Genomic DNA, 22,216 nt, shown 5'->3' on the forward strand with positions numbered 1-22,216 from the left:
CACGAACGATACGCGTCCCTAAAGGTATATTGTGCAAAGAGGAACTTTTTATTTTTTATTTTTTATTTTTTATCATGCACGTCCTAAAAAGTTATCATGTTTTTCGTTTTTACTTTTCGTAATGTAATGATTTAAATGTTATTCATGCACTTATCAAACAACATGCGATTTTAGATGCAAGTTCCTACATGAAGTTCATGAACAATAGTAAGTATATGTAAATTAAAAAAAAAAGTAGATGACAACATTAAGTACTTGTAGCAAAATACAAAAGAACTTAAATGTCAAAATATAAATCCTACATAACAATATGTACATTATTCACAATACTCATAGAGTCTATATGTCACTGTTTCTTTTGAAAAGAAAGTTTACATATTGACATCAATGTTGCGATTCCACCCATTTGTTCATGATTGATGCTTCAAATTTTCATTGCCAATCTACAAACGATAGTGAGAAAATTAAAAATCAAATAAAAAGAGTTAATTGATAAGTGAGAAATGCATATTGAAAGGTTATCGTTAATAAAGTTGTTACCTATTAGGAATCACCATAATTAGCTGGAATGAAGCACGACTTTTTTGTATACTACATTCCTTGTAAATACACTTTGTTGGCCTACTATGGAGCCATTTTTTACTAACACGGTTGTGGTTGACTTTGAGACCCTCCTCGATAAAGCCACATATAATTGTCCATGGCTGAAGACATGATCTGGAAGGTAAACGTCTACATGTGGTATTGTCTGACCTTGAGATTTGTTTATAGTGATAGAGAAACTTAGTTTCATTGGAAACTGCTTTCTTGTAAGTTCAAATGGAAGCCTAGCAGTATCAGTACTTTTGAAAGGGATGCTTGGTAAGAAAACTCTGGATCCGGCAAATTATCCAATTAGAATTTCAGCATCAATAAGATTTCGATAAGAACCACGACACAATGATGTTGTACCATTACACAATCCCAATTTCGGATTAATATTCCTTAAAAGTATGATTGGAGCACCTCTTTTCAGAGTTAACTTGTGCGGAGGCAAATCACCAAGTGAGATTGAATTCAAGAATTCTGGCTGATACAAATTCCTTGTGTCATCCTCAACTGAATCAAATGAATACATTGTCCCTTCTAAACCCGGAAATATATTGATTCTTTTCATTCAACATATCAACGTCTTCATTTGTAGGAGTTACCATTGCCCTTTCTACCATGTAGGTTGCATCATTTATATGATCCTCTAAGTCAGGGAAGATTTTGGCAATTAATTGATTAATGGAATGCTCACTCTCCCATGGTATCATCATGCATTCAGGTAGTTTTACCCTATCATCCATAATAACATCTTCATTCCCATCACCAACACGAAGTAAAAATTCACGATCATTTATGGATCTCATGTTTTGTTCGAGTTTTAAAATCTTTACCTGTGATCAAAATGATGTCTTAACAACACTTGCTTGGATTAGTTCAGACTTGGTTTCTTTCTGAATAACAGGAAGAACTTGTCGAAAATCTCCCCTAAATATCATTATCTTCCCCCCAAATGGTAAGTCAATATCCGTTAAGTCTCTGAACGTTCGATCGAGTGCTTCAAATGCATGACGATGCTTCATTGTTGCTTCATCCCAGATAATTGCCTTTACCTTTTGTATTAGCTTTGTTAAATCAGATTGCTTTTTATGCTATGAAGATTGTGAAAACAGCATTGTGTAACAAAATGGGAGATCAATGGTTGAGTGATAGCATGCTTGTTTACATTGAGAGAGATGTATTTGCTTTTATTGATAATGAGCCTATTATGCAACATTTTCATGATATGAAACCTCGCCAAGAACAATTGTAATTTGTTTGTATTGATAAATTATGGAAGACATTACTATATAAAAGGATTTGATTGTTTCTATTCTTTTTGAACCTTGCAATCTTTTAACTTTGCCCCTTCCCCCGTCAACTTCTGGCTTCACCATTGCAAACGGCAGTACTATTGGCCCTCGCCATGGAATAGTTTGTACGATGTGTGGTAAGATTGGTGGGCACCCTGGCCACAATAACTGGGAAAGACGTGATGAGGAAAAATATTGCTTTCATGTTTGGAAGATGGTCTTCACTGGGACAAGGATTGCCCAATTTCTCTCTACGACGACACTGATGACCAATGATGTAAACCTAGGCAACTGCGGGTGGCAGGAGTTAGAGGTTGTTTTATTATTATTATTATTATTATTATTATTATTATTTTGATAAATAAAATATATTGTTGAGAAAAAGAGAATACAAACAGCAAAGAGTAGCTAAAAATACAAGCACGCAACAAAGAGTTGCAACTATAAGAAAAATAGATAGTAAAGCTAATAATGCTGCATCAAAGTAGCAAAAATGAGCACTAACTATTCATAGTCATATTCCATTCCCGTAAAGTAGAGTCATTAGCAGCAGAATGGGCGATTTTCAAAGAACTCAATCGAAGTCTAATGGTGGACTTAATCGAGTTGAGAACCATCGCAGCAGGTTGACTTGAGTTCTTGAATCTACGGTTGTTCCGCTCCCTCCAAACATAATACACTGTAGCAGGAAGATCTAACTTCAAAACTATTGATGATAGAGATTTTCCCTTGCAACGGCTAGTAGCCCACATGACAAAAAGAGCCAAGGGACACCGCACTTGAATAGCACCGAAGACCAAATACCATGGGTAAATGGACATTCAAAGAAGAGGTGGCAATGGAACTCCGTAGCAATAGAGTAGAGTACGCAAGTGACAGGAACCGATGGAGCAAAAGTTAAAATTCTATCCATAGTAGAAATCTTGCATTTAATAGCCAACCAAAGAATGAAGCTCATCTTGGGAATATTTTGATTATAACAAACAAGCTTAGACCAACCTACCGTAGGCTTGGATTGCCGAAACTTATCCCAAGCAGATGCAACATAGTAGATGCCAGACGATGAAGATGTCCATCAAATCATATCACCGAAGATATGATTTGGCACAATATTAGACATAGAAATTTGAATTTCCAACAACTCATAAAAAGAATTATTAGGCCAATACCAATTAAAATCATTCCAAATATTACAAACCAAAGCAGTTTTTGGAAGCCTGGAATCAACAATGATATGGCAACCCCAATTGACAAGAAGAGGGGACCTATGTTTAAGTTGGAGGTTGTGTTGGCCCAATGTAATGGACCTATGTTTAAGTTCTCCTTTTAGTTTTTTTTCATTGAGACATCACTCATAATGTTCGTTCAATCCTAGTTTTGGAACAAACTTAAAATTTGAATGGAGCTGGGAAGAAGGAAGAGAGGTTCCTTTCTCTACCCCGTACCAAAGCTACTTGAACTTTGAATACCACACCAACTCCCTTAAATTGTTTTTCAGCTTACTTGAAGAATTCGTCATTCCCTAGCTAGTCTTTTCTAATTGTTTTTCAACTTTCAGATTAAAGGCTTTAAAACAATTACAAACTTGGGACTTTTCGGAAATTAAATAAAGATAAGTGAACTATGAAAAATCATCAATAAATAGAAAAGAGTAGAGATTACCACATATTTTCTTTGTTGAAAATGGACCACTAACAATGTTTGGATATAGAAACTCTTCATCCTAAGATTGAGCCAATAGGATGTAAATGTATCTATAAAACCAAACGTGACTCACAACGAAGAATTGAAGGACATAAGGCCTGACTTGTTTGCTAGGAGATTCACTCAAAAGGAAGGATTGGGTTATCACGAGACATTTTCCCCAGTTTCTACAAGGGATTCTTTGCGTATTACCATTACATTTACAACTCATTTTAATCTTGAATCACACCAAATGGATGTAAAAAAGTTTAAAAATGATTTTCTCAGTGAGAGTTTATATGAAGACATTTACATGGTTCAACCAACAGAATTTATTAAAAGAGGGAAGGAGAACATGGTATGCAAGTTGAGCAAATCTATCTAAGGTCTTAAACAAGTGGAATCAAAAGTTTGATGATGTAGTAACCTCATTTGGTTTTATCAGAATAAAATTGACAATTGTGTCTACATGAAGATGATAAACTCAAGATTGATCATTTTATTTTTCTTTATGTAGATGATATAATGCTTGCAAGTTCAGAGGTTTAGTTGCTACAAGAAACAAAAAGTATGCTGTCTAATATTACAATTACCCAACCATGTAAATTTGACTAAAAAACATGAAAAAAGATACAATATTTACCCCAAAATGTGAAAGAATTAGAAATAGAATCTGAAGTTTGGTCCAAAGAAGGCTGAACATCTCTTCCATGGTTAATTTCAAGGAACCATCAATTTTCATATTTGACGACGTAGTGTTGGTCAAAACGAACATTGTCCCAAGCTGCTTCACCTAAATCATGCTTTGTGACAACTAGTGCTAGCAAAGTTAGCATAGAAAACCAGGTTATCATGAGTATTGGTTAAGAAAAATGTTGTAATTATATATCATTATTATTTTGTTTAAATCAAGCTTTTGAAATGTTAAGTCAGATCGGAAATAACGTTTTCTTGCTCCAGTCGATTGATGTTATTTATGTTTAACATATAACGCAGAAAATATAATTAGGGTTAATTAGAAACACCTAGAAAAAACATGTCAATGAGGGAGGCTCCAGGCAATCACACAAAAAACAGAAGCTTCGGCAACCACAAGCAAATATTTGTTTGCAAATTTAGTAGCTGTGTCGAAGATTTTATATTTAAAGCTTATGAGGCATATCAGCATATTGAGTGAAGAAGAAGGAAAAAAAAAAAAAAAAAAAACCTATTTGCAAAAACAAATAAAAAAGAATTGCGACTATATCTTCCCCTAGGGACTTTCATTCCATATCTCACATTACTCCAATCAGTCAAACTATTGACCGTAAATTTTCTTATTGATAAATTAATAATATGGATGTCATTTTCTTTAGCACTTCGTAATCAAAAGGTAATGACTGAATAGACATAGTTGAGGAACTGAGGTAATGTGAAACACAAACTAACAATCCAGAAAAGAAAGTGATTCGGTTTAAAAGACATGGAGTAAAGATGATACTTCGAATATTGTTCTGGTGGCACTTTGATAAATAAGCAAAACGAAAATATCAGTTGGCTTATGTGTTCATCAAAACAATCCAAGTAATTAGGGTATGGCCAAAAGATAATTAAAAACTTCACTAATCTCATCAATCGAGGACCGATCTCTAAATGATCATTCTTATGGTTCAAGCTTGTTCAAGAAATACTCCAACAAGAAATTCTTGAGGTGCAAGTTGCCCTGTCGCCTCACGCATCCACCCGAGATACAAAAACATTCCATGTTAACCAACCGCCGCTGGATTTCGAGCTCACCCAACTCCTCATGGTCCTATCCAACGAAGCTTCGATCGAATAATTAAATGTTTTGAGCGTCTCTGCAAACCAACGAGCGCACGCAAGGTTTAGTTTAATTTTATACTTAAAAGTAGATAAGATTTACAAAGAATCAGAATTCCCCAAAACTTCTTTTTAACAGAAAGTACACATCACCAGAAGGAGGGAAGAGAAAGTAAGAAAATGACTTTTGATTCCACTCCTACCGCAAAAAGTCGTACACATGCGCAATCTCACACGTCAGATTCCCTCTCAATCGTTTTCAGCCGTCGTACGTACAACGATTCCCTCTCTGTCCACTTCTCCCTTCCCCTTCTTTTTCTCTCTAGCGTTTATATTACGCTTGGGCAACTCCTCTGCTTTTTAAGTTTGAAGCATCAGAGGGTTGTGTCTGTGTAGAAGAGTAATTTCCGTTGTGTGTGTGAGTGTGTGTGAGAGAGAGAGAGAGAGCGAGAGAGAGATTGTAGGAAGATGTCAGCAACAGATGGAGGTAGAGGTGGTGGTGTGAGGGAGGAAGGGAAGAAACCCCTGGATCAGCCTCCCCACATTAACCTCAAAGTCAAGGGCCAGGTATACATTTGCATCGATATCTCAAGCCAATTACATTTTGTCACGCATTTGTAGTTTACTTGGAATATCGCTGTGATAGTTGCATCATGTTGTAGACAAGTTCTTTCGACATATTCACATGTTTGTATGTTTCATATTTTCATGATTGTTGCTAGTTATTTTTGAAATTCTGGTTGGTTTCTTTTATTCTTAATATTCCCAATTTGGGTGGTGTTTGTTTACACAGCTATAGATTAATTTAAGTACAATGCTTAACAACCATTAACAATCCTAATTTTGACAATAATTTTTCTTATTTTTTGTTAAATTTACAGGATGGTAACGAGGTATTTTTTCGAATTAAACTTACCACCCAACTGAAGAAGCTCATGACTGCATACTGTGATCGGGTGTCAGTAGACATGAACTCGATCGCCTTCTTGTTCGATGGCCGGAGACTCCGGCCTGAGCAGACTCCAGAGGAGGTTAGATATTGAGTTGTTTCTCAGATCTGAACTCAGTATTTGGCTATTTAAATTGAATTTGCAGCTCATTTTTGTTGTCGGTGTTTGTTAGCTGGAGATGGAAGATGGTGATGAGATTGATGCAATGCTGCACCAAACTGGAGGGTGAGCATGAAAGTTGTTGAACCCCTTTTTTTCTTATAATTTTTATATTTAATAGAGAATTATGAAATTTTAAGTTTCTGTGTTTATGATAATTGTAATGGAGTTCTGATGAGATGAATATTGAAATAAATGTTTTCCTGGAATCTTGAGAGAGAGAGAGAGAGAGAGAGAGAGAGAGAGAGAGAGAGAGAAACTCATGCGTTATACAAGTCTTCAAAATGTTCACAAATTGGAGTTAAAGATTGAATATCATGACTCAACACATATGACATTTTGAGAAGTATAATATAATCATGACTAAAAAATGATAATTCTGCGAAGTATACGTTTTCTAAATACCGAAAACAGTGTTGGTTTGAGAAGCCATGTGTGACTGAGCAAAACAGGGTAAGACGGAAAAAAATACACCGTTTTGACAGTCCAACGATGAGCATTTACCGAGCAACATATTTGATCCTTTTGCGTAGTATTCTAAGGCAATGTATGGAAAACTAAACACTGAGTAAAGGGTGGCTGAACTCAAGCCGGTAACTGGAGCTTTTTGTTGTTTTTCCAGCTGCAAACCACAATTGTACAAATGTATATGAGGGAAGGCTCAGATGAATGCAAATTATTTGTAACATTTATGAATATTTACCTGTGGAAATAGTAGTAGAAGAAATCGGCATACAGCAGTGTTTGAACAAGCCCGGAAATCCATGCTGCAATGGCCAAAGAAGAACGTAAGCATATAGTTTAAGGTCGAAAGAAGAAGTCTACTAGGCAAACAAGAAAGGGAAAATCTGCCAGGATACTGAGGATATGGTGTCTCAAAGATGCTGATGAGCTCAACTTTGGTTTCAATATGTGGAATGGGAACTCAGATTGTGAAGGCTTATGCTCGAGAGTTGTCAACTATTCCCACATTCAAACATGGAAATTATCGAAATTCAATAATGAACAAAAATTAAGTTTTCTTTGAGAAGAACGAATGAACAAAAATTAAGTTTACAATCTAACGATTCAATATACCATGCAAAAGTAGAAGAAACAAGTAGGAAACAAGTGCTTTCGAATTAAAGAGAATACAGTTGCTAATATAAGTAACATATATGTGCATATTGGTGTAAAGTTGTAAACAGAGACACTACTTATCGAAGCAGTAGGTCTATGAATCCCCCTAATTTAAAATGAATACAATGAGAAAAGGTCTCAAAATACAAGTATAAATATAAAGAATTTGAATGTTATTCATATCACAATAATTCAATACATGAATGCGGATTCACCGGCAATGAAAAATAAAAATGATGCCTAGATGAGTGCAAACATACAAGAAAACTTATTGTATGTCATAATTTTGCCTGCACTGAGCAGATCACCAAGTACAATACCTGTGCATGACAACATCTCTACCTAATACCTCGATCCTTGTAAAATATGAAACATAAAATATGCCAGTGAATGCATACAGGAACACATTCACAACAAAGGGCATAGATACATCCCAGAGAGAGAGAGAGAGAGAGAGAGAGAGAGAGAGAGTCATACGTATCCAATGGATATAGTGTGGTTCAGTGAAGTAGCGGTAAATCCAGTTGAGAATGTATAAAGCTCGGTATGCACTGCAGAAATAGTTGAGCACGTCAATAGAAACACCAAACAATATATCATAAAACACCATTAGCATTGATAAAATATTCTACGTAACATGTGGCATTAGAAAACAGTTTTGGATGACACCACTGCAGAGGATTTCTTTGCAAAATATCCCAAAAATAAAAGAAAAGGGAATAAACTTGTAGAAAGAATCTTTACCCAAGAAATAAATACCAATTTGCATGGCTATGTATTAGGCAACTAAAGAGACAAAAAAAAAAATTGATATGGCAAGGTGAATCAAAAGTTTGTTTAGAAAATATATACCCAAGAAGTAACACATATTGGCCGGTCAAGTTGTCAATGTTTCTTGTTCTCTGCAACAGCACAAGCTGAGGAAGTATAGCAACGGCTTCTAAATATAATGAAAATGTCCACAAGACCTGATCCACATTGTCATATCCCATATAAGAAAATAATGAAAGACGAAGCGGAAAGATGTAAAGACAGTCGAACAGTTTGAATTTGTACTTAGCAGTGAGGGGTACCAAATACGAATAAAAAGAAACTAAAAAACTATGCAAACGAACCTCCATAAAGGTGAATTTCTCATTGATTATTAGGGCAAAGAACACACATGGCAGCAAAAGAAAAACATGGCGGAAGGTGTCGTGGTCTTTATCATAGGACCTACGAACAATCTTGTGCTCCCTAATGTACCAAACAATTGAAAATGAACTCCCCAGGAATATCAACTTCATGACGGTATTATACAGAGATATAAAGTCGGTGAAAATGTCCAGGTAGCGAGCAGCGAAAACAATGGCATAGAGTTCTTGAGTCTTCAAAGAAATACCTAAACACAATGAAACACATCAACAAATAATGTTGCTAGTACTAATAACCAAATAAACAACCCGAAAAAAGGGCCATATCTGAATATCTCAGATCGAGAAAAATGCAACAGCAACCAATCCCCTATAACCCAAATACTCAATGCTAACAAAAATTCAAGTTAAGCCCTCATTCTAAATTATCAAAAAGCACAACATTCTGGATTTTTACCACTGTCAGCTGGATTATACAAGTTCGAACTCAGAACCCAAATGCTCTTTTGAGCAAAAACCAAACTTCAAAGGCCTAAATACACGATTACACGATAAATGAATAAAAACTTCACTTATCAACTGGGTTCAATTCAAAACAGAATTTAAATGCAGCTAACACGAAATTACATTGCTTGCAAAGCATTTAAATTATAAACAAAAATGCAGAGAGGTAAAAAATATAAAAAAGGGGAAATGGCGGTACCGGCGCACGATTTGATAGTATGGATCTTGAGTAGCAAGACGAGGACGCTGGCCAGGTGGGTCATGTCGCCCGCTAATCTGAATATATTCATTTTTGCTGGATCCGAGTGACGCGTTTGTCTTCGGATCTCTCTGGTTTAGCTTGTGAAATGAAATGGGTTTACTGTTTGCTTCCCTGCCAATCGGTGTCGAAAGGCGCAGAGAGGTACAGCAGCTGCGTTCAATCTTTCGGGTTTTTTTGAGCTTCTGGTTTCAGTGACAAAATCCCAGCGGGTAGATCTGTTTGCACGACTTCCTTCTTCTGCTTCAGTCTTTGAACTTGGGCCTCGTAAATCTTAAAGGGCTTTTGCTACAGTCATGGGTCTTATGACTCTTTTGGGCCCTTTTTTTTCCAAAAGCCCCGCACCCCCCGATAAAATATAAAATACAAAGTAAGTAAATTAATCGACAAAATGCCAATACGTTTTGTTAGCGATAATGATACTATCGTTACAAATCACATATTGCTAGTATGCTCCCATTCTGTATCTATACTAATCAATCAACTTCCTCCAAATAATTCTTATGAAAAATCTAACTTACATCTTTTAACTGTAAGTGCATGAATTAATGTAAGTTCTAATTGATCCTTGTGCCTTTTCGAATATTATACTATTAGAATGACAGAAAGCATAAATGGAGGTTCATGAAAATGTTATCAAAATCAAAATTATCAATTGATGTAGTGTCAACAATCAAACGAAATTATCAAATGGTCTGGGTTTGGCTTTATGTCCCCCTTGACATATTGTATTTTTTTTCTTGTTTATCAATAAATTTTCCTCAAAGTCTCTTCTCATGATAACAATGCTGGTGTCACATCCCCGCTCAGGCCCCACCACATCCCGGGCCCGCTCCACCACTGTAGCATGATATTGTCCGCTTTGGGCTTACCATTCCCTCATGGTTTTGTTTTTCAGAACTCACGAGCAACTTCCCAGTGGGTCACCCATCATGTGAATGCTCTAGCCCCCTTCTCGCTTAACTTTGAAATTCCTTCAAAACCCGAAGCCAGTGAGCTCCCAAAAAGCCTCGTGCTAGCCCCCTTCTCGCTTAACTTCGAAGTTCCTACGGAACCCAAAGCCCCCTTCTCATGGGATTGCTCTAACCCCCTTCTCGCTTAACTTCGAAGTTCCTATGGAACCCAAAGCCAGTGAGCTTCCAAAAGGCCTCGTGCTAGGTAGAGATGAGAATATATATTTAAGGATCACTCCTCTGAGCAATGTGAGATGTTACAGCTGGAGTGGGACGGACTTTGTGGCCAAATTTAAAAAAAAAAAAAAAAAAAAAAAAAAACAAGTGTCAACAATCAAATGAAACTATTAAAAAGAATGGAAAGAAAAAAAAAATCAATGAATTCTATGACTTGGACAAAGTGAAAGGTTGGACACACAATAAAGACAAAAGTGTGAAAAATTGGGGCACACAATAAGGACAAAAGTATGAAGCTTCATGCCTTGGCATTTACCATGTTATATAATGAAAGAATAATTCTCTAGACGCCCAAATAACACCAAAAAAAAAAAAAAAAAGGATATAGATGTATTTTATGTATTAATATATAGGTCGCCAAATGCCATGTCACATATGCAGTGTCAATAATTTAATAAGATATATGTAAAAGATAGAAAAAATAATTTATGATCGAACCAGCACATAAAATTTCTACGCCACGATAATAATTTGATTCTCACTATTTCATCGCATAATAAAAGATATTTGAAACTTCATAATAGAATTCACATAACGAAATTCAATAGCACATGGCTTTTTTTTATCCCAACACAAACAAGGCACATTTTTTCTCCTTTTTCTCCATTTTTTCTCCTAACACGCACCATAAGAGGCACGTAAATGAAAAATCTAAGAACTTTACGTGTTATATGGTATGAAATTCGCCACATGTTTTCTACTACTGTGCAAATGCAGCGCAATCACCAACTGTCAGATCTATACAAGAAAATGGAAATCGAGTATCACGGCATAAAACTAAATTTCAACATCAAATCTTAGGGCGGATGACCCTAAGAATTTTAAACAAAGACTTGAAAATATTAGTCACCATGAGACAAGTTTTAAAAAGAAAGAAAAAACTAAAGTTAATATTTAGTGAGGCTAATCCCAGGAGTAACGGACTTGGCGGGTCCACTTGGAATAATATCTTATCCAGATCATATTAGATTTTAAGAATAATTTAATCGTGTCTGTTCATCAGTTATCGTGCGGCTATAAATTATTTTGAATTATTTTTATTTAAAATTGAACACAAATGGTATCTAACAAAAACTGACCTAACGATATACTCTTAATGATGTACGATTAAGGAATAGGAGGATCCGAGAGGATCACTCATCCGACTATATATATCAAAACTTCTATATACAAGAGAGAGAGCAGGAGAGACAAAGACAGTCTCTGGAGAGAGAGAGGGTTGGTTGCTTTTTACTTCGTCTCCATAGATAGGTAGCACACATCTCAAGCAGTCACAGAGAGTGAAAAATGCTAATATATACACTCAGCAAATCGGTCTCTGTGTAACGGCTACTTTTGGTGAGAGAAGTTGAGAGAGATAGCAAAGAGGCTCTGGCATTTGGGCGACGACGGTTGAGTTGCTGCAATGGATTACAATAATGACAAGTAAATATAAAGACCCTTCTTTCTGTCGTTCTGGCTTCTGGGTTCTTTCGGATTTTTTTTTTTTGGTGATAAAAGTGTTGATTTTTTGTGGGTTTTGGGATTGTTGTGGCAATGTAGCTGGAATATTGATTTGGATGATTGAATGGTGGTTCTGTGAATTAGATTTGCTTCAATTTTTGGGGTATTTAATTATTTGTAGATGATATGAGGATGATGTGGGCTCTCTGATTTTACTTGGCGGGCCATTATTTTGTGATTTAGCTTAATTTCTTGTTGTATGGCTTAAGCAAAATGCCCAAATGTAGATTATCATATCCTGCTAGTATATCTGTGTTTATACTTCCAGATCCTTATTGCAGAAGAATCCCTCTATTGATACATGTTTAGCATCCTAGCAGTGTATCATATGTTTCTTTAGTAGTCTTCTTTTTTCGGGTTTACGGTCACTTTCTCATTTGGGGCGAAGTACATTTGTTTGGTTTCTGCTTATTGTTTGGTCACATTTCCATTTAGCATTGTTTTCAATCGGCAGTTCACTGATTACATTGCTCTTTTAGTTATTGATTTGATTCATTCCAACTATGTTGAATCTACCAGCATTGACAGAAAGTAAAAAATAAGGAATGATTCAAAGTGTAGATTCTACAAGACATTAACTAAATATGCTGCTTATGTAGTCTTGGAGCCTGAGCTTGTTGTATACATTGTGCAAACGTTCCACTGTGGCTCATCCTTTGAGATGGTTGCAGTTTGCGGTTTTCGGTTCAGTAAGTTGAAGATACGAGTACTTATGTCTGACATCATTTTGCTTTCCTTTCTATTGTGTGAAATGATAATAGTGAGCACTGGAATTGGAAAAGGAATAATCAGCGTGCCCAAAAGGACTCGAATCATGGTATGTTCTCACCACAGTTCGTAATTTGCTAATATATTGCTATACGAGGATGAAGTTAGTGATTTCTTGCTTGGTACTATTATTTTGAGCAGACATGTCTGAATGCATGTGGAATGGAGTGCCACAGAACAAAGAAGACATTTCCTACATGTTCGATGAAGAAACAACACCAGTTAAGGCTTGTGGGGATTTGGCATATCATGTTAACTTTAGAGGTTAGGCTTCCTTGTTATTTTCCCTCCTCATTGTTCTTGGCATTTTCTTGCTTTTTGTGCATGCGCAATTCAGAAACACTGCTTTATTGTTTGTGTTTTGATATCAAAGATGTGGATTTCAGATAATAGGACCCAGGAACCAGAACCAGAAGAACAGTCTTTCTCACAAATAAAGAGGCGCCGGATGCTACAATTTGACACTCATGATTTAGATCCTTCCCTTTCATGTGACGAGTTGTCTTCTTCATTCTTGAATACAAGTGTATGTGCTGGGTAGTTCTTTCTTGTCTGAATTATCACATCTATAAGGAACGCTGTATTGTTCAACGGCTGCTTGACAAACTACTTTTGAATTTGTAGCACGAATCAGTTAATGCGTAGTCTTTTCTATCTCAATGCTACTGCATTGCAATGGTGATATGGGTGTTCAGTAGGAAGATGACTTTTGCATTATATCTGCTACTCATTTGAAGTAGGCAATTCAAATTGGCGTGTTTCATATGTTATTTCTTATGCCAGCCTTGAGTAACAATGTTGACAGGGCTGCAGTTTCTCTAGTAGTCTAGCTTTGGGTTTTACTTTGATAAGGGAGTTTCAAGTTGTATTGTCTGCAGTAAAAAGTCAGAAGACTCAGAACTTGATTTTTTCCTTGGAGACAGGATTTCAGTACATAAACAGCATATGACATGTGCCATGTATTTATTCTAATTTTTCTGCTCTATATATAGGAGAAGGCAGATTCAATTGAAGAGGCTTTTTCTGAAGCGTCGCAATGGGTATCAGGGTTTGCAGGTTTGTCTCTTCCAGAATATGTTTTACTAAATTTACTTGAACGTTTATGCCTAGGTTTTTCCTGATAATCATATTGTTTATGTTAGGAAATCCATCTTCATCTGGCTTTGAGGGCCTGGATCCGTCACCTGATGAGTGGATTGCTGAATGCTTCAACTATACCGATGTGCATTTCAGCCCTGATGCGTTGTATGCTTCAGGGGGCTCTCTATTTTTAAGTTTTGTAAAAATCATTTAGTAATTTACTATAATCTGATTGCTTTATCATTTGATACTCAGGAATTTCTCAGGGGCATCGGATGTTCAACTTGACATCACAAGTAAATTACATTGGTTCTTTCCATTAAATTTGTACTTTAGCCTTTGTTCCTTTATACCCTTATCCGTCGATTAGTTCTAAGTCTACAAGTTCAATTCCCTATTGCAGAGCTCTGTGATCTCCAACCTGAGCATGAAGTGAATGTGGTTCAACAACGAGTTACCCAAACACCTCGAAATGTAATTTTTAAAGGTACTGTCATGTTATTGACATTGTTTGTTTCCTATATCGAATGTACTCGTTATCAGCTCCCTGTCCTTCTTAGGTCATATTGTGAGCAGGAACACCAGGATTCTTTGTCTGGATCATCACAAACTGCATATATATATATATATATATATGTTGAAATGAAAATTAATCCTCAATGTTCTCTGTTTGTGTTCATAGGTAGGAAGTCTTACATTCGGACTCCCACTAAGCTAGCTACTTCTGTGGCATATCCATTTGCCTTCATTAAACCCTCTGGCGCCCATGGAGATGTAACTCTGAAGGACATAAACCAGCGGATCCGCACTCCACCACCTTCAAAATCAAAGCAAAAGCAGGAAGACCCTGCTGCTTACCCCACTTCGGCCTTTTCAGGGAAGCCTGTCGTTGGAAAAACTAAAATCCGCACTGAAGGAGGGACAGGCAGCATTACAATTATGAGAACCAAAGGCTAAGAGGCAGTAGAGAAGTGGTACTCCCAACTTCCCGTCTTGCTGCCCTTCTGCTTTCCCTATTTTTTTGGGATGATTTTTCCCTGTAATATTCATGGGCAGTCAGGTACCGAAGTAAACTTCATTTTTTTTCTTTCTTTTGGGTTGTTTTCGGAAATCATAAGTCACGGCAAATTGTTTATGTTTCCAAGTGTCTCTAGCTGTCAAATAGTAGCGGTTCTATACATTGTATGACTGAGAATCTCAAAAGTCTACTAGGTACTCATTTATTTCGGTTTCTCAAAAACCTTGGTAATCATTTCAGGAACATAATACACATAACTGTGTGTATTTCGATTTATGTCTGAATCTGAAAGGTGTTCAGATGAAATGAGAAGTGTAGACTTTATCTGGTTTGCATGTTCATTAACTTCATTTCGCCTAAACCTCTCTTTGTAGTTTGTATAGTATTCACGCCTTGTGTATACTGGCGGAGATTCTTAGCTATCCCTGTCTCTATATCTCTGTGCTTAGTTCTCTCCCTTTGCACAAGAGAGATAGACAGACGGAAATATACATCCGCTAACAAGGGCCACAGAGACATTTCACTTGATCTCCTTGGGGAATTAAAACAAAGAGGGTAGAGCATGCTTGCTTGTGGCAGGCTTTTAAAGGGGAAGGGGAAAAAGGCAAAGCATTGTTGAAACTGAAAAGCAGACACCCACCCACGCTGGTATTCTGTATCAACTTCACATGCTTTAAAATTTAAATGGGTTAAAAAGTGTCAGGTGATTAACTTTAAAATTAGGACTCATTGCTCTACTTAATTAGCCAAAATTAAAGGGATAATAGGAGAATAAATAGAAGAGAAGTGGTTTGGCTCCCACTTGGTGACAGAGAATATTTTTGGGTATTCTTTGAAATGAGAGTGAAATTTTGCCTAATTTTGACCAAACCAGTCAATATTAAAATGGCTTAATTACTCAGTTGCCATTTGATGTGTTTTTGGGTCTCATGAAAATTGTTGTCCCAACTTTTCCTTTAGATTCTGTTTTTGTGTCCCACGTAATCACATACCGTTAAGTATGTTAACTTTTCCGTTAAAAATGCTAATGTAGCATGTGTGGGACCCAATGCTTTGCTTTTGTGCATGCCATGTGAAAAAAGACCGAAAAATTATTTTGTATAATTGACGGAGGCATATGAAAATGTAGGACACAAAAACATGATTTAGAGACAAGTTGAATAACACTTGTAAAATGCAAAGTGGGACTCAAAAAAACTTGAGTAACTGAGTAGTTAAGTCTATTAAAATAACATTTCAGTCTATAAATATCGTTCACTAATCCAATTACCATTAGATTTAGATCTAGCTTGGATTCAAAGGCATGCCAAGATCTACCTCAAATCATTTGGAAATGCATTGATGTTGGCATCTCTCAATAATCTAGTACGAAAAATTAAGCCAAATTTAACTAAATGGGTGATTGTCTAGTACATTTTGACACCCCGACTTGGTTATTAAGAGCATTTACATTGTTGTCGAATAAACGTGCATGTGTCTGATTTTATTCTTTCTTAATATCTTGTATAGCCACTAATTACTATGATTTTGTGGTATTCCTCTTCACTTATAAGTGAGAGGTTTTAGGTTCGAATCTCGTGGATGACGAATTCGATACCAAATTATGTTGCTCATTATATGGCTTATTCGAACTCTCCCTCCTCTTAATGTAAAATATATCGTTATACTAATAAATATATATATATATATATATATATATATATATCTTGTATAAGCTGTTTAATAGGAACTGTAACCCAATCTAGCCCAACAAAAAATAAATGTAACATAAATTCCAACCTATCTTAATAACCAGCCTCCAAGCCCAACCCCCATATCACATGGTCATTGTCAAATTTTTTTTTTGCATTTTTTGTTTATCAAACGATATTATCTATATTAAGGATGATGGGTAAACTTAGTCTCATAATGAGTTAGCAATATTGTGGTTCAAATTCGTCTTTGACGAGAATTGAACATAAAATCTCTTGTTTACAAATGAAGAAAAATATCAGTAAATCGCTATCATAAATTTCAACATTTTTAAGTTTAGTCAAATTTTAGAAAACATTTCCTCCCAACTAAAAAAAAAAAGTTGGCACTCAAACGGTTTTTATTTAGTAATTTCGACATATTTACACGGAGTCCAACAAAAAACAAATCATTGAGAAAGACATAGTGACTAATATATTGGCCAAACTGGTTTATTTTTACCTTAAAATACATTTGGTTTGAATTTACGTAAATAATTTCTCTAAATACAAAGCATTTGTTAAGCACCTCTCACAATATTCCATGACTGTGGTTTTGGTTTTGGTTTCATGTCACTTATATAACACCTCAAACAAAATATAAAACTATTTAAATTTTGGTCACAATCGAAGAGCTTTACTCTCTTATACTTAAAAATTACAACAGAAAACAGTTAAGATTCAATTAAACGAGATTTAATTAAATTTCAATGGTTCATTCATAGAAAATATGTAAAATAAAAAATTTCTGGTAATTTGAATTAATTCGGCGTGAAAGCTGCTCAAATCAAACAGCCATACCGAAATTTCCTCGGCAACTTCGGACCAATCTCAATATGTCCCATCACAACTTAACATGGCCAAACGCGTGCTTTCATTGGCGGGTCTCGGTTAAAATCCGCTGCCCTATTTTGTCCGAACCAGGACATTTGGGATTGCGTGGGACAGAACAGGACAGGATAAAAAGCAGCACCTTTTGCCTCCAAAAACACATAACCTCCATGCCACGTCACCATCAGAATCCAGAAATATTCCTTTATTCCATATCTTTATACCTTCCCCTATATATCTTCGTGCTTCAATGGCGGACGAGAACTAAGGCAATGCGTTTTCTTCCCAATAGAAATGGCATTTTCTTCGTGCTCCTCCGTTCCTGGAGTTGCTGCGATAACGTGTTTGATTGCGGTTGTCGTGGGTTGTTATTGGCCCGTTGAGGCCCGAATTCCCACCACCTTGGACGGCCCGTTCGAGCCCCTCACCGTCCCCTTTGATCCCAGTCTGCGCGGCAACGCCGTCGATTTGCCGGACGACGATCAGCGGGTCCGTCGCCGGGTTAAGGGGTTTAAACCCGAGCAGATTTCCGTCTCGCTCTCCGCTGATTACGACTCCGTTTGGATCTCCTGGATAACAGGTTTTGATATTTTTTTTTTTGGTGCTGGTGTTTAAAGCGGTATGCTTTTTCTGTAAATGCAATTTCAGGATTTGAGAATTGGGATTTTTCATTTTTTGGGTCTGGTTAATTGGGGCTGTTTGAAACTGCTGCTGGTAGAAAGCACTTCCTGGTAATTAAAAGTGCTTCCGACGACCTTTGACATAAAAACTCGAATTCGTTTTGGATGATAGAAGCACTTTTCTTGGTTGTGTTATTAATAAAAGCACTTATGAGCAGAAGTACTTCCTATAGAAGCAATCGCATACAGGGCCCGGGTTTGTTAGTAAAAGCTTTAAGCTTTTTTGGCATTTGAGAATGGGATTTTAGTATTTTTGGGTTTGGCCAATTGAGTTTGATTTTCATGGATTGTTGTTGCAGGGGAGTATCAGATCGGAGACAAGATAAAGCCATTGGACCCCAAAAGTGTGGCAAGCGTTGTTCGTTATGGGAAGCTGAGATATCCACCAACACATGAAGCCACAGGGTATTCTCTTGTTTACAATCAGCTCTACCCTTTTGAAGGCCTCCAAAATTACACTTCCGGAATTATCCACCATGTTCGTCTCACAGGTTTGATTTCGTTCGCTTCTTATTTTGCTTCAAAGTTTTTGATGGAGAATTACAAAGTTGGGTTTGGCTGAAATGACTGAACTTTTAAATGCCCCAAACATAAGTTGTGATGGAGATGTGGTTCTTCGGTTATGTTGGTGATCCAGTTGTTGTTTTGATGTAGGGTTGAAACCGAATACACTGTACTTTTATCGATGTGGGGATCCCTCTATACCTGCAATGAGCGAAATCCACCATTTCAGGACCATGCCAGTTTCCGGTCCTCGGAGCTACCCGGAGAGAATAGCAGTTGTGGGAGATCTTGGCCTTACTTACAACACAACTACCACAATAAGTCACTTGACAAGTAATAATCCTGATCTTGTTCTGTTGATTGGTGATGTTACTTATGCAAACCTCTACCTCACAAATGGAACTGGCTCTGACTGCTATTCTTGCTCATTTCCAAACTCTCCGATACCTGAGACCTATCAGCCTCGATGGGATTACTGGGGAAGGTTAAAACATAAATTGCTTTATTTCTATGCACGCAATGGCTGCTGTAAATTATGGCATAGAACTTGTTTTCTTATGTTGTCATTGCTGGATAATTTGTGTAGGTATATGCAGAGTTTAGTGTCCAAAGTTCCGATAATGGTTGTTGAAGGGAACCATGAAATAGAAGAACAGGCTGAAAATAAGACTTTTGAGGCTTATAGTTCTCGGTTTGCATTCCCATCTGAAGAAAGCGGATCTTCGTCCACATTCTACTACTCATTTAATGCAGGGGGGATTCATTTTATCATGCTTGGAGCCTACACTGACTTTAGCAAATCAGGTAATTAAAGTTTGCCTAATTTTTGAGTTTATTCCTTGCCTAAATATTCCTATTTTTGCAATTCTTTTTCTTTACAAGTCATTTCTTTATTGTTTCTATCCCCATTAAATCAGTGATCACTTTGCCTACAGGGAAACAATACAAGTGGCTGGAGCAAGATTTGGCTAATGTGGACAGATCCACAACTCCCTGGTTGGTAGCTACTTGGCATCCTCCCTGGTATAGTACCTACGAGGCCCATTACAGAGAGGCAGAGTGTATGAGGTTGGAAATGGAAGAGCTACTGTACTCTTATGGTGTTGATATAGTGTTCAATGGACATGTAAGTAACGATAACCACCAATGATTGTCACAATCTTTGATAGGTAACAGGTTTCTTTCTTATAGCCGGAAATCATATGGAAGAAGTGGTATAAGGGTCCTTCAACCGAGGCTTTCTTGCATACCAGTAACCAGATAGTGATAGAAAAAAAGAAGGAACTGCAGTTTATGCTTTGAACTTTTGAGAAAACAAATTTAATATGAAATTAATTGGTACTTGGTTCCCTCATTGCTAAAACACATAATACAAATCTTATTTGAAACGCTATCAGAAACAATGACCATATCTTGAAACTCGTATCACAGCAATACCATTTGGTTCCGATCCCAAGCATGTTTTTATTCAGTTGTCCTTAGTGTCTATGAATGATGAACAATTTTCCTCATTGTAACTGAATATCTTTTTGCTTTAAAGTGCACTGAATGTTCTTCTGTTTTCTTGAATAAAACAATAGGTTCATGCCTACGAGAGATCGAATCGAGTTTATGATTACAACTTAGATCCCTGTGGTCCTGTATATCTCACCGTTGGTGACGGGGGTAATCGGGAGAAGATGGCAGTTCAACATGCTGACGAACCTGGTCATTGCCCAGAGCCATTAACTACTCCTGACCAACACCTAGGTGCAGGTGCCTTTTGTGCAGAGAACTTTACCTCCGGCCCAGCAGCAGGTAAATTTTGTTGGGATCGGCAACCGGATTACAGTGCTTTCAGAGAAAGCAGCTTTGGCCATGGGATCCTTGAGGTACTCCTTTTTCTGTGTTTCTGTTTGGTAAATATCCAGTTTGACAATGCATTCAATTTTCTATAAACGTTATACTTAATTTGTATGAACCTACACTACATATGATACAACTTGAAAATGATTGATGCAAAGATGAGCATGTGCTTGGCAGTCAATGGGCATAGAAAGACCACACATGGGTAATGTTATGGAACCAGTTTAAATCACTTTCACCATTCCACTGCAACGTCACGAGAAAATCAGTTAGCACCAATATTTGTTTATACGGAGTGTGAAAATCCTGTGACTGACTTGAATACCCTTGATCGGTTATTGAGTAGCAAACATAGATGTAGGCTAGAAGTTTGCTGAACGGAGTGCGAAAATCCTGTGACTGACTTGAATACCCTTGATCGGTTATTGAGTAGCAAACATAGATGTAGGCTAGTAGGCTAGAAGTTTGCTGAGAATGTATACACTAGAATTACAGCTCAGTTTCACGACCTGGATTATACACTAAGCGTGCATTTTGATGTGCATAACTTGCAGGTGAAGAATGAGACTTGGGCTTTGTGGACATGGTACCGGAACCAGGACTCCGACAATAAAATTGGAGATCAAATTTATATAGTGAGGCAGCCTGATAAATGCTGCATCCGCCATGTGTTCGAAAGTTGGCTTGCTGACCTCTAAGTCTCACTGCTGCTTGCTGGGAAAATTATTATTAAGATCCCAAATCAGTTGACCATTCTTATCAGGATAGGAATAGGACGGAAGGTGCAGAAAGAGTAGGAAGATGGGGTTTCACCTATGTATACACACTATATATATATATATATATTTGGGGTTGGTGGAGGTGGGTGAGGGGATAGGGAGAGAGGGAGGGGGAGAGAGAGAGAGAGAGAGAGAGAGAGCGCAGAAGAGGAGCAACTCCGCTATTGCTGTATGTAAATGATAAAATCTCATTTATACATCTCCATTGTAACTTGAATGTATACTCTCTCAACCAATTTATACAACAACAAACGTGTAAGATTTGTTCCTGGAGCAATTTCGGATATCAAATTCTAAACTAATTGTGTATCTTGTTGAGTTATTGCAAATTGGTTCAACTGATGAACCAAAAATTTTCCCTCCGCTTATTGTGAAGCCGAGAAATTTTTTGAAGTGACTTTTATTTGTCACTTGGTGTTACCAGTTCACTAATGTTATGGTGGTACTACTTATAAGGGTGGTGTTTCGACAAAATCATTAGCTCCCGAGCTCACAATGCATCTCATCTATAAGTCATTTGGAGTTTGGACGGAGCAATGAGGTTCGCTATAACCTCCGTACGAAAAACCTTCAACAACTTCCCGTTCATTGTATTCTCCATTAAATTCCAGGCCAGAGGTTCCACCTCCATCTCATAGAGATTATCATCACCTGTTGTTTCTGTGAATAATATAATTTCTTACCGTCCCTTGTCCAAAACATTTGTAATATTGTGCCAATTATGTTATATATTTGCAGGATGCATAGCAATTTGGTGTCAATAAAACTTTGTCTGCCGCATATTTGATCATGTTTTAACTT

At 36.9% G+C, this 22,216-nt stretch overlaps 4 protein-coding genes across 4 annotated transcripts; 3 read left to right on the plus strand and 1 right to left on the minus strand.

The window, feature by feature from the left end:
* The first annotated feature begins 5,613 nt into the window (after nt 1-5,613).
* On the plus strand, nt 5,614-6,681 carry LOC137729206 (small ubiquitin-related modifier 1). Its single transcript, XM_068468067.2, has 3 exons — nt 5,614-5,930; nt 6,245-6,394; nt 6,486-6,681. The coding sequence occupies exons 1-3, from the start codon at nt 5,832-5,834 to the stop codon at nt 6,540-6,542; spliced, it is 306 nt and encodes a 101-aa protein (XP_068324168.2). The 5' UTR covers nt 5,614-5,831; the 3' UTR covers nt 6,543-6,681.
* Nucleotides 6,682-6,717: 36 nt separating this feature from the next.
* On the minus strand, nt 6,718-9,734 carry LOC137729205 (ER lumen protein-retaining receptor). The gene is made up of 6 exons (XM_068468066.2): nt 9,428-9,734; nt 8,707-8,972; nt 8,444-8,559; nt 8,069-8,142; nt 7,176-7,239; nt 6,718-7,094 (listed from the first exon to the last, which is right to left on the minus strand). Exons 1-6 carry the CDS (start codon nt 9,516-9,518, stop codon nt 7,058-7,060), a joined length of 648 nt encoding a protein of 215 aa, XP_068324167.1. The 5' UTR covers nt 9,519-9,734; the 3' UTR covers nt 6,718-7,057.
* Nucleotides 9,735-11,854: 2,120 nt separating this feature from the next.
* LOC137730118 (protein XRI1) lies at nt 11,855-15,387 on the plus strand. The gene is made up of 9 exons (XM_068469183.2): nt 11,855-12,102; nt 12,942-12,997; nt 13,090-13,212; nt 13,335-13,474; nt 13,941-14,004; nt 14,091-14,193; nt 14,284-14,324; nt 14,432-14,515; nt 14,711-15,387. The coding sequence occupies exons 1-9, from the start codon at nt 12,083-12,085 to the stop codon at nt 14,983-14,985; spliced, it is 906 nt and encodes a 301-aa protein (XP_068325284.2). The 5' UTR covers nt 11,855-12,082; the 3' UTR covers nt 14,986-15,387.
* A 2,302-nt stretch (nt 15,388-17,689) lies between these two features.
* On the plus strand, nt 17,690-21,713 carry LOC137728736 (purple acid phosphatase 15). The gene is made up of 7 exons (XM_088678508.1): nt 17,690-18,187; nt 18,587-18,778; nt 18,942-19,275; nt 19,378-19,595; nt 19,727-19,917; nt 20,372-20,662; nt 21,191-21,713. The coding sequence occupies exons 1-7, from the start codon at nt 17,902-17,904 to the stop codon at nt 21,332-21,334; spliced, it is 1,656 nt and encodes a 551-aa protein (XP_088534634.1). The 5' UTR covers nt 17,690-17,901; the 3' UTR covers nt 21,335-21,713.
* The last annotated feature ends 503 nt before the right edge of the window (nt 21,714-22,216 follow it).

Source organism: Pyrus communis, chromosome 10 (genome assembly GCF_041283825.1).
Source record: "Pyrus communis isolate YQ-2024b chromosome 10, ASM4128382v1, whole genome shotgun sequence".
NCBI lineage: Eukaryota > Viridiplantae > Streptophyta > Magnoliopsida > Rosales > Rosaceae > Pyrus > Pyrus communis.

Bases quoted from the DNA above. Each gene is read 5' to 3' on its own strand.
- LOC137730118 (XM_068469183.2), top strand. From the start codon at position 12,083: ATGGATTACAATAATGACAA. The intron at 13,213-13,334 runs GTTAGGCTTCCT...TGTGGATTTCAG, and splicing joins ATATCATGTTAACTTTAGAG to ATAATAGGACCCAGGAACCA. The intron at 14,005-14,090 runs GTTTGTCTCTTC...TGTTTATGTTAG, and splicing joins ATGGGTATCAGGGTTTGCAG to GAAATCCATCTTCATCTGGC.
- LOC137728736 (XM_088678508.1), top strand. From the start codon at position 17,902: ATGGCATTTTCTTCGTGCTCCTCCGTTCCTGGAGTTGCTGCGATAACG. The intron at 19,276-19,377 runs GTTAAAACATAA...TAATTTGTGTAG, and splicing joins CGATGGGATTACTGGGGAAG to GTATATGCAGAGTTTAGTGT. The intron at 20,663-21,190 runs GTACTCCTTTTT...CATAACTTGCAG, and splicing joins TTGGCCATGGGATCCTTGAG to GTGAAGAATGAGACTTGGGC.
- LOC137729205 (XM_068468066.2), bottom strand. From the start codon at position 9,518: ATGAATATATTCAGATTAGCGGGCGACATGACCCACCTGGCCAGCGTC. The intron at 8,973-9,427 runs GTACCGCCATTT...CATTGTGTTTAG, and splicing joins TACTATCAAATCGTGCGCCG to GTATTTCTTTGAAGACTCAA. The intron at 7,240-8,068 runs GTATGACTCTCT...TGGCCATTGCAG, and splicing joins ACACTATATCCATTGGATAC to CATGGATTTCCGGGCTTGTT.
- LOC137729206 (XM_068468067.2), top strand. From the start codon at position 5,832: ATGTCAGCAACAGATGGAGGTAGAGGTGGTGGTGTGAGGGAGGAAGGG. The intron at 5,931-6,244 runs GTATACATTTGC...TTAAATTTACAG, and splicing joins ACCTCAAAGTCAAGGGCCAG to GATGGTAACGAGGTATTTTT. The intron at 6,395-6,485 runs GTTAGATATTGA...GGTGTTTGTTAG, and splicing joins CTGAGCAGACTCCAGAGGAG to CTGGAGATGGAAGATGGTGA.